This window comes from Kogia breviceps, chromosome 5 (genome assembly GCF_026419965.1).
Source record: "Kogia breviceps isolate mKogBre1 chromosome 5, mKogBre1 haplotype 1, whole genome shotgun sequence".
Taxonomy (NCBI): Eukaryota; Metazoa; Chordata; class Mammalia; order Artiodactyla; family Physeteridae; genus Kogia; species Kogia breviceps.
The window spans coordinates 91,542,795-91,556,065 of NC_081314.1; the positions used below are offsets into that span (position 1 = coordinate 91,542,795).

At 37.1% G+C, this 13,271-nt stretch overlaps 1 protein-coding gene across 12 annotated transcripts in view; it reads right to left on the bottom strand.

The window, feature by feature from the left end:
- The window catches only part of SLC35A5 (solute carrier family 35 member A5), a 28,015-nt gene that overhangs the window by 6,409 nt on the left and 8,335 nt on the right, over positions 1–13,271 (bottom strand). For 7 of the 12 annotated variants that reach the window (XM_067034645.1, XM_067034643.1, XM_059064491.2 and 4 more), the window contains 3 exons: positions 11,316–11,383; positions 4,816–5,596; positions 2,074–3,535 (listed from right to left, as the gene is read on the bottom strand). In XM_067034645.1, coding sequence (XP_066890746.1) covers positions 3,467–3,535; positions 4,816–5,596; positions 11,316–11,383 — 918 coding nt within the window. In that variant the 3' untranslated portion in view covers positions 2,074–3,466. Of the gene's footprint in view, positions 1–2,073; positions 3,536–4,815; positions 5,597–11,315; positions 11,384–13,271 lie in introns of those variants that run through there. The other 5 variants (XM_067034646.1, XM_067034647.1, XM_067034644.1 and 2 more) reach the window with 1 other exon arrangement.

Genomic DNA, 13,271 nt, shown 5'->3' on the forward strand with positions numbered 1-13,271 from the left:
TGGCAGCCTCACGCACACCACATCCGTATGGGATTGTTAGGGCCATGGGTTGATAAATCCCAGCAGGATTAAATGCATTACCAGCATTGTCAGCAGGTTTCAGTTATCTTGGCAGAGACAGGATGGTGCTTGAAGCAAGTAAAGTAGCAAGTGAGGACAGAAGTTCTGCAGATCTGTTAGGGAGTTTATTGTGATTCCATTTGAGCAAAATATCACCTTCTCACTAAATTCCTATTTGAATTGAAAATTTACTGCTTTTATAGCTTTATACTTTAATTGTAAATTTGTTTTGGTTTTCATATAAAAACTATAAGAAGTTTACACTTTATGTTCATATGCATTTAAATTACAGTAAAGTGAAAAAAAGGTCAATACTGGTCTATGAGAGGTTTTTTTTCCTTTAAAGGAAGGATATATATTACTCAGTTTTAGAAAGTCTGCTCTCGGCTTTAGAGAAGGAAAACCACTCTGTCCTTTGGGTTTGACTTTCTCTGCCCCTTCAGCATACTAGAATGGTAAGAGTTCGCAGGAAAAATCAGGACTTAAGTAAAAGGAGAAGTTGCCAAGGAGGACCTGGGCTGTGTCTGGTCAAGGTTGGGCCTGTACAAGAGCAAAAGGTTTCCCTGCAGCCCCACATAGTCTAACCCAGGTCACCGGCAACAGGGCTTCCACATGGGGATTCAGATGCAAAAAGCCTTAGAGTTATAAACAAAGTAACTCTGCCCTGAGTCTCCTCTGCATATGGACCTTGAAAACCTATGGCAGCAGGACACAGTTGGCCAAGCATTTGGGATCTGCGTCTAAGTCATCTTTCCCTCTATAACCAACAGCCACATCCTGCTTCCCCTCAGGATTAGGCACATTGCAGGATAGAAGTTTGACCCTAGGACCAGTGACAGAGCTGGAATCAGGTCACTGTAGGCCATACTTGTGGTCCAGCACATTAGTTGTAGGTCAAAACTGCTTAGAATCTAAAAATAGGAAGGGACTTTAGAAATCACTTAGTCCAATTTCTATACCAATGATGGAATCTCTTCTAAAACATAATGCTGATACAATCTCTCCTTAACACTTCAGTGATCGAGAATTTACTACTACTCTCTATTACTCTTCAGGAAGGCCTTCTCCATTATTGGAAAGTATCATTTGTTAGGAGAGTCTTCCTTATAAGGGAAGTTAACCATCACCCTATAACTTGTTCTTTAGAACAGGAAAGAAGTCTACTTCTTTTTCCACAAGACACTCGTTCTCCCCAGATGATGCACTTGATCCAAAAGCATCTAAGATGATAGGATATGGTTTCTAGACCTCTCACCTTCCAGTTACTCTATTAAAACAGTAACACCTACAAAATACAGCTGTCCCTTGGTATCTGTGGGGGATTTATTCCAGGACCCACTGCGAACCAAAATCTGAGGATGCTCATGTCCCACAGCTGGCCCTCCATATCTGCAGTTACACATCCGAGGATTCAACCAACCGGTGATTGTATAGGACTGTATTTATTGAAAAAAAATGCATATAAGTGGACCCGTACAGGTCAAACCTGTGTTGAGGGGTCAACTGTACTCCAGTGCATCCACACCAGAACTTCACATTTTAGTCCCAGCTCCTTCCCTCTCTCTACTTAATTTGTAAATTAACATGAGTAAACCTTCCTTTGGGCAATAAATGCTTTCCTGAAAAGGAGGGTGAAAAAGCAACTGTAAATGAGAAAATCAATCTCCATGAATTAGTGGGATCTGCTATTTAATATATCCCATAGGCAATACCTTCACAAGTAATACTGTTGCAACTTTATGTGTTTCGTAAGTATGTTTTGTATGCTGTATTTCCTAAAAGTGAGGTCTTCCTATAGCTGATTTTCTTTACCTTAAAATGAATTGCCATAATAAAGTAATCTTCCTGTTTCACATTACTCTGATGGAACACCTATGATAAGGTAAAGTTTTGCTATCCTCAGAAGTCAAGATCTACTGAAAAAGAGACAGTTTTAAAAGTTCTTTTGAAATTACGGTTTGAAATTAAAAATACTCTGCATTCCACCTCATATAACAAAGTGGCAACACAAGGTAAGTGTTTAATAGTTATTTTATTTATAAATTTCCACCAACTCTTGCCATTCATATTGTTCCGGATATCACAGTTGGATTATGTAATAGTATTATCTTATATTTATCGGTATGAAAATTAGGGGAAAGAAGAGATGTACAGACTGCATGAAAACGACAACTTAAAGCTCACCTTTACAGTGAGCTATTAGCTGAAGCCAACAGTTGTCCTATCACCATCCAGCTATATGGCCTTGGGCAAGTCATTTCTGTTTTCTCATTTTTAAATTATCTTTCACCTGACTTCTCTACCTCATAGACTCAACTGGATGCATGCAAAAATACCTCAAAAAATACCATGCAGTTTAAGGGTGAAATATGGTTACTATAAAGTGCTTTATTTATTACTGGCCTTCCTCTTTTTAGAGTAATACTATTCATATTTCAATAAAAGTCATTTGTTTGCAAAGTGACTCTTTTAAAAGAACTCTTCGGCAATAGTCTTACTGACAACCTGGCATGATTCTGAAGCCTGTGTCTCAAACTTTAGGAACAGAGTATGATATAAAGATATAAAATAGTCATAAGTTCTACTTAATAACTAATAAAAGTGGCTTATTAGTTCTCCAAAATAGAATAATCCAAGAGTCACGTGGTCAAATCGAAGAGAAAAAAACCCAACATGGCTGGTTTAAGTGATGTAAAATACAAGTGATAACTGTGGGGACTGGAAACCAACTTTCACCTAAACTGAAGCTTATTTGTGTAGAAAGACATTGAAAGACAACCACTAAAAATAAGATTTCCTACAAATTCCTAAAAATTAAAATTGAGATTTTTGTTGAACATTTGCTTCTTTGGCAAAACATTTAGCACAGACTACACTACTCTCAAATCAATGTTGTGGCTGGTTATTAAGGTCCTTCAACCAAATTTTTAGAGTCTCATTGCTTTTTAATTACAAAATGACTATCTCCATGGCCTCAAAATTCAAGGGTCAACCTAGGTGATATTTATAATGATAAAAAAGGGAAGACTATGGCATGCACAGTAGAACTACACAATTCTGAATATCTGGCAAACTGATTTCTATTTGTATATTTATAGGGTACAGCTAACATGATTATTACAAGTTTTCTGGAATGGAGGAACAAGGAAAATAATCTGCAAATATATCTTGACCTACTAAGTACCAGGCCATTAATGCAGTCTCCATACTATTATTCTTACATCAGTTCCTTAGAACTTTTAGCCTTTGGGTACTCTAAGGAATTATTTAAGGAGCAGTTAGATATATGCAAAGAGTTTTATGCTTTAGAAATGTTCTTGGTTTATCAAAGTGGAAAGATAAATATCACACATGCTGAAAATGTGAAAATAAGGTTTGTGAGAGCTGCCAACTATTTGGGTACCAGTTAGAAAGTATCTTCATCTGATTCAATATCATTCTTCGGTTTGGTAAGTCTCTCCAGTTCTTCTCCATCCTAAAAGGAAACATGAAATCAGTAATTAATTAGGATAAAACTAGAAATGTTCCATTTTTAAGGATTACTAAGGAGAAACCTTAGTAACAAATCATGGATTTTATTTAATTAAACTATAATCTTGTTAAATGAAATTAAATAAACAAGTTCTTGGAAAGTTAACCGCAGGCATATAATGAGATAAAAAATTGGAATGCACTTCAGTACATTTGAATTTCAAAGTTAACAAGAGCAAAGTAAGGAGCGGCCTCTGCTGGTCTTGGAGGGAAATGACTAAAGGCTGCAGAAATAGGTATAAACTAGGCCTTGTTACCTACATTGATTTTCTTTTACCTAAAAAAGTAGGGCAAGCAGTGTCATTAGACTGTTGGAAAAGAATACAGGATTTCTAAATCTATATTCTAACTGAGATCAGAGCAGGCTTCTAATTTTTTCATCTTAAGAATCTGCTGTAAATATCATCACTTCAGAGGCATTACTGAGGGAAGCTCTGCCATGAACTCTAATAATAGGTTAACTTTCCCGAAGAGTAAAATGTTCATTGTGTGAACTATCTCATATTTTGCGTGTTCCTGAAAACTTTAAATTTAAACCTAGATAATGGCCTCCATTTCATGTTTTATTTAAATATATATCTCCTAACTTGAGCCTCCAAGAGATCACTATGCATTTGCAGCGATGCTTTTGGGAACCTTGGGAACCACCATCTTACCGAGATAAACAAGGTTGCCCTTCTGGCACACTCTGGTTTATGAATAACTGCAGGGAAAACAAAGAAGCCAGGCTTTTGACTTATATTTAATAAGACTTACTAATGTCAAAGATCAACTTTTCTTACGAATGAAGCTTGTTTCCCCAACTACAGTGGAGTGGAAAGAGTAATGAATGGATTAGGAGTCAGACCTCATGGGTTTGGTACCAGTTCTTTCACTTACTATCTGTAACCCAGTTAGCCTCTATGAGTCTGTTTCTTCACTTGTAAAACTAGGAGACTAGACAAGATAACCTGTGATGCATCTTCTGGTTCTGTGACTGTAATATTCTATGACACAACTAATGCATGAAGTCCTTGAGACTGTGATTTATACTTTTTCTCAACCCCTGAGAGCATTATCCTGAGCCCTTATACATAAGGAGTCCAACAAATGTTTGTTGAATGATAAGTCACAGAGATCCAATATGCCCTGTGACAAATCAGCACTGATCTATTTCTTTTCTTGTATAACTACACTTTGAATTTGAGAAGAACAGGCAAAAATGCAGCATCCTCACAAACTTACCCCACTGGAGCGCTCCCAAAGACTGCCACTTAGATCTCGGATCCTTTCTTGCCTAGGTGCGTATTCCAGACCTTGAGGCTTGCTGGCATTATAAATAAATATGGAGAGAAGAACTGATGGGGCTTCTAAGAAAAACTCCAGGGAGGGCCTGAAGTCAAAGACCAAGACAGACACCGTTGTGATGATGACAGTGGTGACCTGGGCCATCAAGACATGGAACATGTTATCCAGGAACTTCAGAATAAAGGCCACCGAGAGGCCCTGGAATGCAGTTACAAAAATAAGGGCTACTGAAAATGCATTGTGGCCATAAAAAAACCCACAGTTCTTAACCTGATCACGGTTGCTACTCTGAAGGCCCAGGGTCAGCCCATTAAAAAGAATGCCAAAGAAATACAGTTTGCTGTTCTGTACAAAGATGCTTTCAGTGAGCTGGTTCCCTTCCTTCAGTATCTTTTCATTATAGATATTGGCCATCGAAGAAATAAAACACTGGACTATAATAAGAACATGGCCCAAGCCAAGACGGATATGACTGAAAACCCTGGCCGTGGTATTCCACTGAGCTTCAGAAAAAGTCCACTCCTTTGCTGTGCAATTGTCTTTTCTGGAGCACTCACTTCTGAAAAGAAGACAGGAATTGGATGGGCTGAAGAAGGCATCGTGATGAAATCCATGTCCTGCCAGGTTATGCTGTGAGGTCTCAGTCCCAGAAGTGAGGGCCACAATAGACAAAAGTAAAATCAGGAGGGAAGCCCACTGTATCCAGTTTAGATGCCTCCTGTTCAAAGATGAAAAAAGAGATTTTAATACTAGTCTTTTTTTCCTCCTCCCCTATCAACTGTGTCTACTGAAAACTCAATCACTTGAGTACTGGGTTGCATGAACCATACTGTTTTTGCCAGCATTCCCCACAACTGAAGTTCAAAGGAGACCTGTTAGGGTGTGTCTGCTTCTTGAACTTATTTTTTATCTGCTTTTATAGTAGCTGTCCCTTAAGGCCATTCAGTCATTTCTCCTCATTGTAAGTTTCCTTTTAACCTATAGGTTTAACTAAGCCTCCTTTCTACCTTGGGAGCTGATCTTGGTTGTTTGGTACGATCACTTTTTAATCTCACGATAAAGTAAGTTATAGCAGGGATTCTCAATCTAGTTTCCATGAACCAGAAAAAATATGATGAGCTTCTGATATCTGTGAATTCTTGCAGTGTGTGCCAGATCTTCTACATAGGTGAATTCCTGGCCTTCCCCACCCCCACCAGGTGATCCTTGAAAGATCTGTCAAATTTTCAAAGGTATTCATGACCCAGAAATGATTTAAGGAGGAAGCTAGTTCCCAGATTCATGGCCTGATCATAAAATATTATACAGCAAACTGTTTGATAAGGCAAGGAAAAAAATATTTTCAGTGTTTCAGTTGATGAAGTCCTAACAATGCTTTCTTTCTTAATTTATTTTGCCTAACAACAAACTTTTCAGATATGGAGGATGTGATGATTATTATTCCATTTTGCAAATTCATGCAGTTCAACAGACATTTAATAAGCAGCAACTATGTGCCAGGCATGCTGGAAAGAGAAAAAAGACTTGGTGTCCATCCTCAAAGAATTTACACTTTAATAGGGAGTGAGCCATGGAACTAAATGATGACAATATAATGTGTGACATATGATACACAGAACAATTGGGGTACACTGAGGAACAACACCTGAGTCTGGAAATAGAGTCAGGTATTGCTTCGAAGAGGAAATGACACTTAGGCTGAAAGATGAAAAATAAATTGAAGTTTCTCATGTGAAAAGGGAGTCGGCAATATACCCAGGAAGAGGCAAGAGTCTATACAAAGGCTACAAGAAGGTACATTGACTAAGGAAAGAGGGGTATGGGACTCAGGTGGGGGCATCCAGGGAGGCTTCTGGGGGGGACAACATCTTCAAGTTTGAAGATCGATTAGTCAGGTGGAGAAGAGGCACACCAAGAACAGAGAGTAACATGAGCAAAGGGAGATGTGTAAAGCAACAGGTGAGAACTGAAGTTGTAAGAAATGTGGAGCCTTTGTTGAGCACCTACAATGGGTCAGGCAGTTTCTGTTCTAGGGGAGAAAATGGTTCTCAGAGGTTGACTGACTTCTCTAAGGTCATGTATTTATGAAAGAGGAAGGAAGGAGTCTGAGCCATGGTTTTGTAAGTTCTCCTTCTGGACCAATGCACCTCTTAAGTATAATTCTGAGTTCCCATGATGCCTGTACAGGAATATGTGTCTGATTTCACCAATGCTTCTATAGAGCTTCATGCTGTGAAACTGCTAACTGCACAGATAGCACACACAGACAGCAGCACACCTGTGCTCCCTATATGTCTTCTTGTGTACACACTTTCACATAACCAGATCTAACATGCATTGATGAGACCAACATAGCCCTATAGTCCATGAGGTCAGAAACTGTCAGCTAGTCACATACATTTCGGAAGGTGCGGGTGGTACACATTTAGTAGTAGAAAGCAAATGGAATGGAAACCGAAAAGACAGAGATGAAAAATGGGTGCTCAATTTATAAAAATCATTATATAACCAAGTACTGTACGTCAAGATAAATGAGGCAATGATATACTCTACAGGTCCCTTAGAAGTTTTCAATTCTGACGGCTACAGATTTTCCACTAATATTGACATGGAGAAAAAAGAATCCAAGGAAATAAAGCCTTAAATAAGCTAACCAGTACCTACTGCAAATAATTACTCATTCAAGATAATGTTCTAGGAAGGTAAAAATTATTAAGGATTAGGGTGAAAATAGATTTTCAGCAAAGAAAATAAAACAATAAATCATCCTATAAAGTCAGTTGTGGATCTGCACTCTTATAAATGATGACTGATTAGGCACGAACGAGCTTGCTCCTTACGGTTTAGGTGATGCAACAGTAGAAACTCACTTAACCTCTCCACTGCCCCAGTAAAACATTCAGATTGATGCGCAGAGCTGAATGCCTCTGGCTGGAAGGCTGCTGAACCTGAAGGCCTCTGCTCCCAAGTGAACTGTTTGCTCACAAAGAGTCTCTGTTCCAAACCTTGTTTTTGCCAGGTGACCTCATTATTGTAATTATATATTTTAATGATTACAGAAATCATAAGTTATGAGTGAATGAAAAGGATTGCTGTTTTCATGAAAACTAAGTTGAATGCTTTGGGAGGATTAAAGGCAAATCTCAAGACAAAAAAACTGCCTTTGAATTAGGTACAGGTAAGTTAGTTTAAGCTTAGGGAATGAATAATAAAAATCCAGAAGAATCTACTTTAAAAATATATTTAAGGCTTGCTCCATTATAAAGAAATTGAAACCAGAAACCACAGATGATGTGTAATGAATGTAGGTTCAAGCAAGAGAGAAGCCAAAGAACTCCAATCAGCAAAGCCCACACGTATGCAAAGGAAAGGTCTTAGGCTCTTCATCAAAAGAATTATGAATCGACACTTACATACCTTAAGTTAAATTGTCTTAAGTATATATATTTTTTAAATGACATCCCTACTTGAGTTTTCCTAGTAACTCAACAATTAGGTTCAAATTGTGTCAGATAAGAGCATTTCTACCATATCTGGTGGTAAACCAAGGCAGAGCAAGAAAATATTTAAGTGGAAAGACATAACTTTTTTCAAGAAATCATGCATCATACCTTTCTAAATAGCACAGAGAGTGACCAGGGGCAGATTTATCATGGGAAATTATAAATATTTATCAAGTGAATGAATGGTTTTGGAGAAATGCTTGTTATTACTGAGTGGCACTTTTATTTCTTCTGCTGGTTCAGAAAGTAAAGTTCACCGTAACTTCTAAGACATCCAACGTTATGTTTCAAAATGTGTTTTTAAATAATTTTTTCCCTTCCCTTTGAAGAAATCAGAGAAACTTATATACATTCTTTAGGTAAATATAAGTGCTGGTCTTCGTTTTGCTCTCTAATCTCCCAAATCTCAATGTTCAGGCTGACATTATTATTCCCTAAAGCCTAGCAAACAAGATTATACAACTTTGCCAAGCCTTAAGAGCAAACCAATAGGGCTTAGAGGCATGCCTGCCACATTTTCACTTTGAACCAGTAACTCTACTTCAAGAAGGAAACCTATGCATTCACATGGGGTTTAGAATAAGACATTTGAATGGTGATACTTTTCACTTTTTCTCACTTTCAAATTCTTACAAGAGAGTTTTACATTAGTCACTGGACTCATTTTTTTCTACCTGTATAGCCTTATATCCTTTACCTGTATGGGAAAGGTATTTGATGGCTCTGCTAGTCAAGTATAAGACAAGAGCTTTGATATTCTAAATGAGTTATTTATGGCAAACAAATTAAGAACTTGTGATAGAACTCAAGCTATTCTTAGGTCAAAATTTGATTGCCACGGGCAAAAGACCATCAAATAACTCACAAAGAGTAGATTAAATAGGGAAAAACTAACTAACAACATACACTACCACCAACAAAAAGATCAAAATAGAACAAAGTTGATTTTAAAACATAGTAATAGGTAATACTTAAAAGGCATTCCCATAAAAGACATTATTAGATTTATTATCACGTTTTAGCTCCACTATTTACAGTAGCTTCAAGTGCTGATTTGTGAATTAGTCAAAGACCCATTCTGGGAACTAAGCGCTTGCGGAAATAATCAAAATGGAGTGATTTTACTGTTTCTTTAATCTAAAGAACTTCTAAGGATTCAAAACAGAGTGGTATTAACAACAAAGCAAACACATGCCTGAGAATCAATATTACTGCTTTGAATATTAAGAGGTAAAATATGTAAAAAAAAAAAACAGTTTGAACTGTAGTTCATAACGTTGTTCGCCCCTCTGCCCCCAGCCTATCTACCTAGACTCCCTCTTCTACAGCCAAAGGGAGCTGCCCGAGGGCTGCAAAATGCTTAGTGTCTCTGGGTTCCAGGCACAGACTCAGCCTAACTGCACCTATCTCATGGGGTCATTGTGGGGTTAAGTCGAAATAGGGTAGAAAGGCCCTGAGGAGACCTTAGTGTTTTCCAGTCATTGGTGGAGAGCCTCCCCACGCAGCTGCCCGCATGGCCGTCGGGCCACCCTGGGCAGCGCTTTTCCAAGTGCCCCTCACCTTGGCCCACAGCCCTGCTCGTGCTCTGGGGTCACTAAAAAAAACAGAACAACCACCTCTGGGCATAGCTAGAGCTACTGGCCAATTTCAAGTCAGGAAATACATATCTTTAAACTTCTCTTTGGTAAATTCGGTTATTAACTTAATTTTGACATAATACTTATGTATTATATAATAACTTAAGTATAATACCATGTGTACTCATAAACTGTCACTTAACAGGAAAAAAAAAATTTTTTTACTCAAAAAAAAAGGTAAAAAAAACAGCCCCAAACAAAACAAAAAAATTACATGTTTTTGAGACCATCGCTCCGCTATTAACAGTATTATTTTATTGTGTGTCAGAGCCAACAATTATTCCTTTATGGAAGTACATCCCTAATTTTATCACAGGAATCAATATAAAAATATTATTGCTTACATATGTTTTCTCAGAAGCCAACTTTTATCCTACAAAGTGACTTTCGTGCTGATTTTAAAGACTTGAAAATGTTCTTTTGGATTAGCATTTTTTAACTTGCCAGTTCAATTAAATTATTCTCACAATTCATATCAGTACCAAGCCCTTCATCCTTCTGTACACATCAATTATGAAAACACACTATGACATAGCACATTGAGAAACAAATTAAAAAGAGAATGTGAATGTAAAATTAAAATAAAAACAATCACAACAAATATAACAAAAAGTTAATTTTATTTTCATCATCATCATCATTAAATAACAAATTAAACTGGAGTTAAGTACCCAGATCCTGTAATCACCTTAGGACATTCTGGCCTTTGCTTTGCAGCAGAGCCTATCTGGACTAAAAATGTTTATTTTATTCAAACATTCTCCTGGAGATGAATTAGTGATAGCACTTGGAAAGTTTAATAAGTTCACTCTTATTAATTGTAATTTTAACTAGATTCCTCATGCAAATCCTCTGCCAGTTAAAGCTTAAATCACGTAGTCATCTCAAGGAGTTTAATAAGGAATTTGCCACTTTTTATCACCTCCAAACTCCAAATAACAAATATATTAATCTTACGAACTTCCTGGTTCCCTACAGAGAATACAGAGAATCTGCAAAAAAAAAAAAAAGCTAATGAATTCTTTGTTGAAAATCTGGCACTAAAAATTAAAATAAAAAAAAAAACCAATCATCTCTTTTTTTTGAGATGCTAAGAAAAAACATTTCAAACATTGAATCGCAGAGGATTTAGACAGGCTAACACTGCAGCTGCTTTCCAGATGGGTTAAACAACTTGCCCAACACACAAAGCAAATTAGGAATAAAATCCCGGCCTTGGGATTCAGAGGGTATATCATCTGAAACAAGGTGGTGCCATTTTAAAGTATGATATATGCTTTCACAACAAGTTACTTACTTCAGCACTATCCTGAATAGAAGAGCTGTTGTTATAATGCTAAAATTTGAGAAGATAACAGCCATGGCCTAGAAAGAAAGAGAAGATAGAGTTACAATCCAAGCAAAGCACTGACCTCAGAAATCTCCCAGCTTGGTGCAAGTTCACCTGACAAAAAAAGCTTTTTGGTCAAAACCCAGAGGGGTTATTAGGGCAGCTACTTCACTAGAGGATTAAATTCTATTTTTATTGCTTGTTAAACTTACGTAGATATGATCAAATTATTGTACAGGCTTTGAAAATGTGTTGAAACTCAGCAAATGCCTGTGTAGTAATCTTTATGTGCAGATCTGGAAATACTTATAAACTCTATAGGTTTAGGTCCAGAAATAATGGTTACAATGATTATAAAGCATACTTTTTCAAGCTCTCAGAGACTTAACACTGAGTCTGTGGGTAGAGAGAAAGCAAGTACTGATAGGCCCATTTATACATTAAGAAGATGGAGGTATAGGTTTTTAAGCGTTTTTAATGCTCTAGGAATTAAATCAATTTACCTGGTTGAACTGTAGTGATTCAATACCAGTGATTCACTACCAAACTTATATTCGACAGTCCTTCGGATTTATTCACATTGTTCTAAACACTTAGAAAGGTGTTAGCCAGATTTTATTTAGGTTTGTTTTTGTGAATTTAGTTAAATTTCATATGAGAATATTAATCTGAACAGATATACATTTTGGCCCAGAAAATATGAAATTTATCACTGCCCCCATAATTGGATCTGACAATAATTTCTAAAAACAAATCCTACTGCCTTCTTCCTTGTTGTCACTTTAAATTGACCAAACCCTAAAGAGTATCCACAATCTTATACAACCAGCAAACACGACTAATATGCAGCTGAATTAAAGAAATAAGAGTAAAATCCAATAACTAGCAAAAATTCCAAGAATACAATATTGCTCTTTTTCTACTGAATTTTTATGGGAACCAATATTTTAAGGTTTTCTTTGCAGACGAATGCTTGTGAACCCCTGGTTAGGAGACAAGTAAGAGGAGATAAGTAAAGTATGTGGCTGGTTAAGAGTGGGGAAGTGGCAGCTCTGATCAATCACAGTTATAGCACTGCAAACGTATCTAACAAAACAGCCTGCTGGCCTGGGGAATTGTGTCCACTCTGTCCAGGCAATAGTATAGAATAAATAAAATATCACAGCTCTTTGCCCCCAAACTTCCATGCATCTCTATTTAATTCTTTCCAACTAGGCTTGGGCATAGCACTACACAGAATATGTATGCCAAGTAATTTATTTTGTAGTATCTGTGGTTGTACACAATCAGGAAGGAAGAGCAAAGCAATAAGCTGTAAGAACAGGAAGTTGCACTCCTGCTTTGGTACTAGGGATTTAGCAAAGGGATATAAATTTAGAGCTAGTCTGTTGGATACAAATAAAACACAACAAATATAAACTTATTGAATGTGAATAATTATGTTGTTGGGAGGAATTCTCAGATCTGAAAAACAAAGTGAAAGAATTTAAGAGAGGACACATTTTAAATGGAATGAACTTTTACTAATAAAATGGACCACAGAGCTGAAAGCAACTTCAGGTGATCCCCTGGCCCAGGTCCTTGCCTTTGGGCTGGTATGGTAACACTATTCTATTGTACAGAGCAGTTTGGCCTTGCCTGGTTTTAAACTTTTCAATTGTACAAAAGAATCAAACTCCTGTTTTCTACCTCAGTGCCCTCTTGATCCCTCCTTTTCATCCCACTTCCATACTGATTTGGCTATACTTAAGAGGCTTCAAATAGAGGACTAGTGTCAACAGAAATTCTATTTATGATCAAAATGCCTGAACTTGCTCTTTAAAGAAAATTAAAACACATTTTCTTAAATGTGGCAACAGAAACCTTCATTTTATAAAGAAAATATAGAGGGGAAAATATACACGTGATCCAAACTGAGTAATA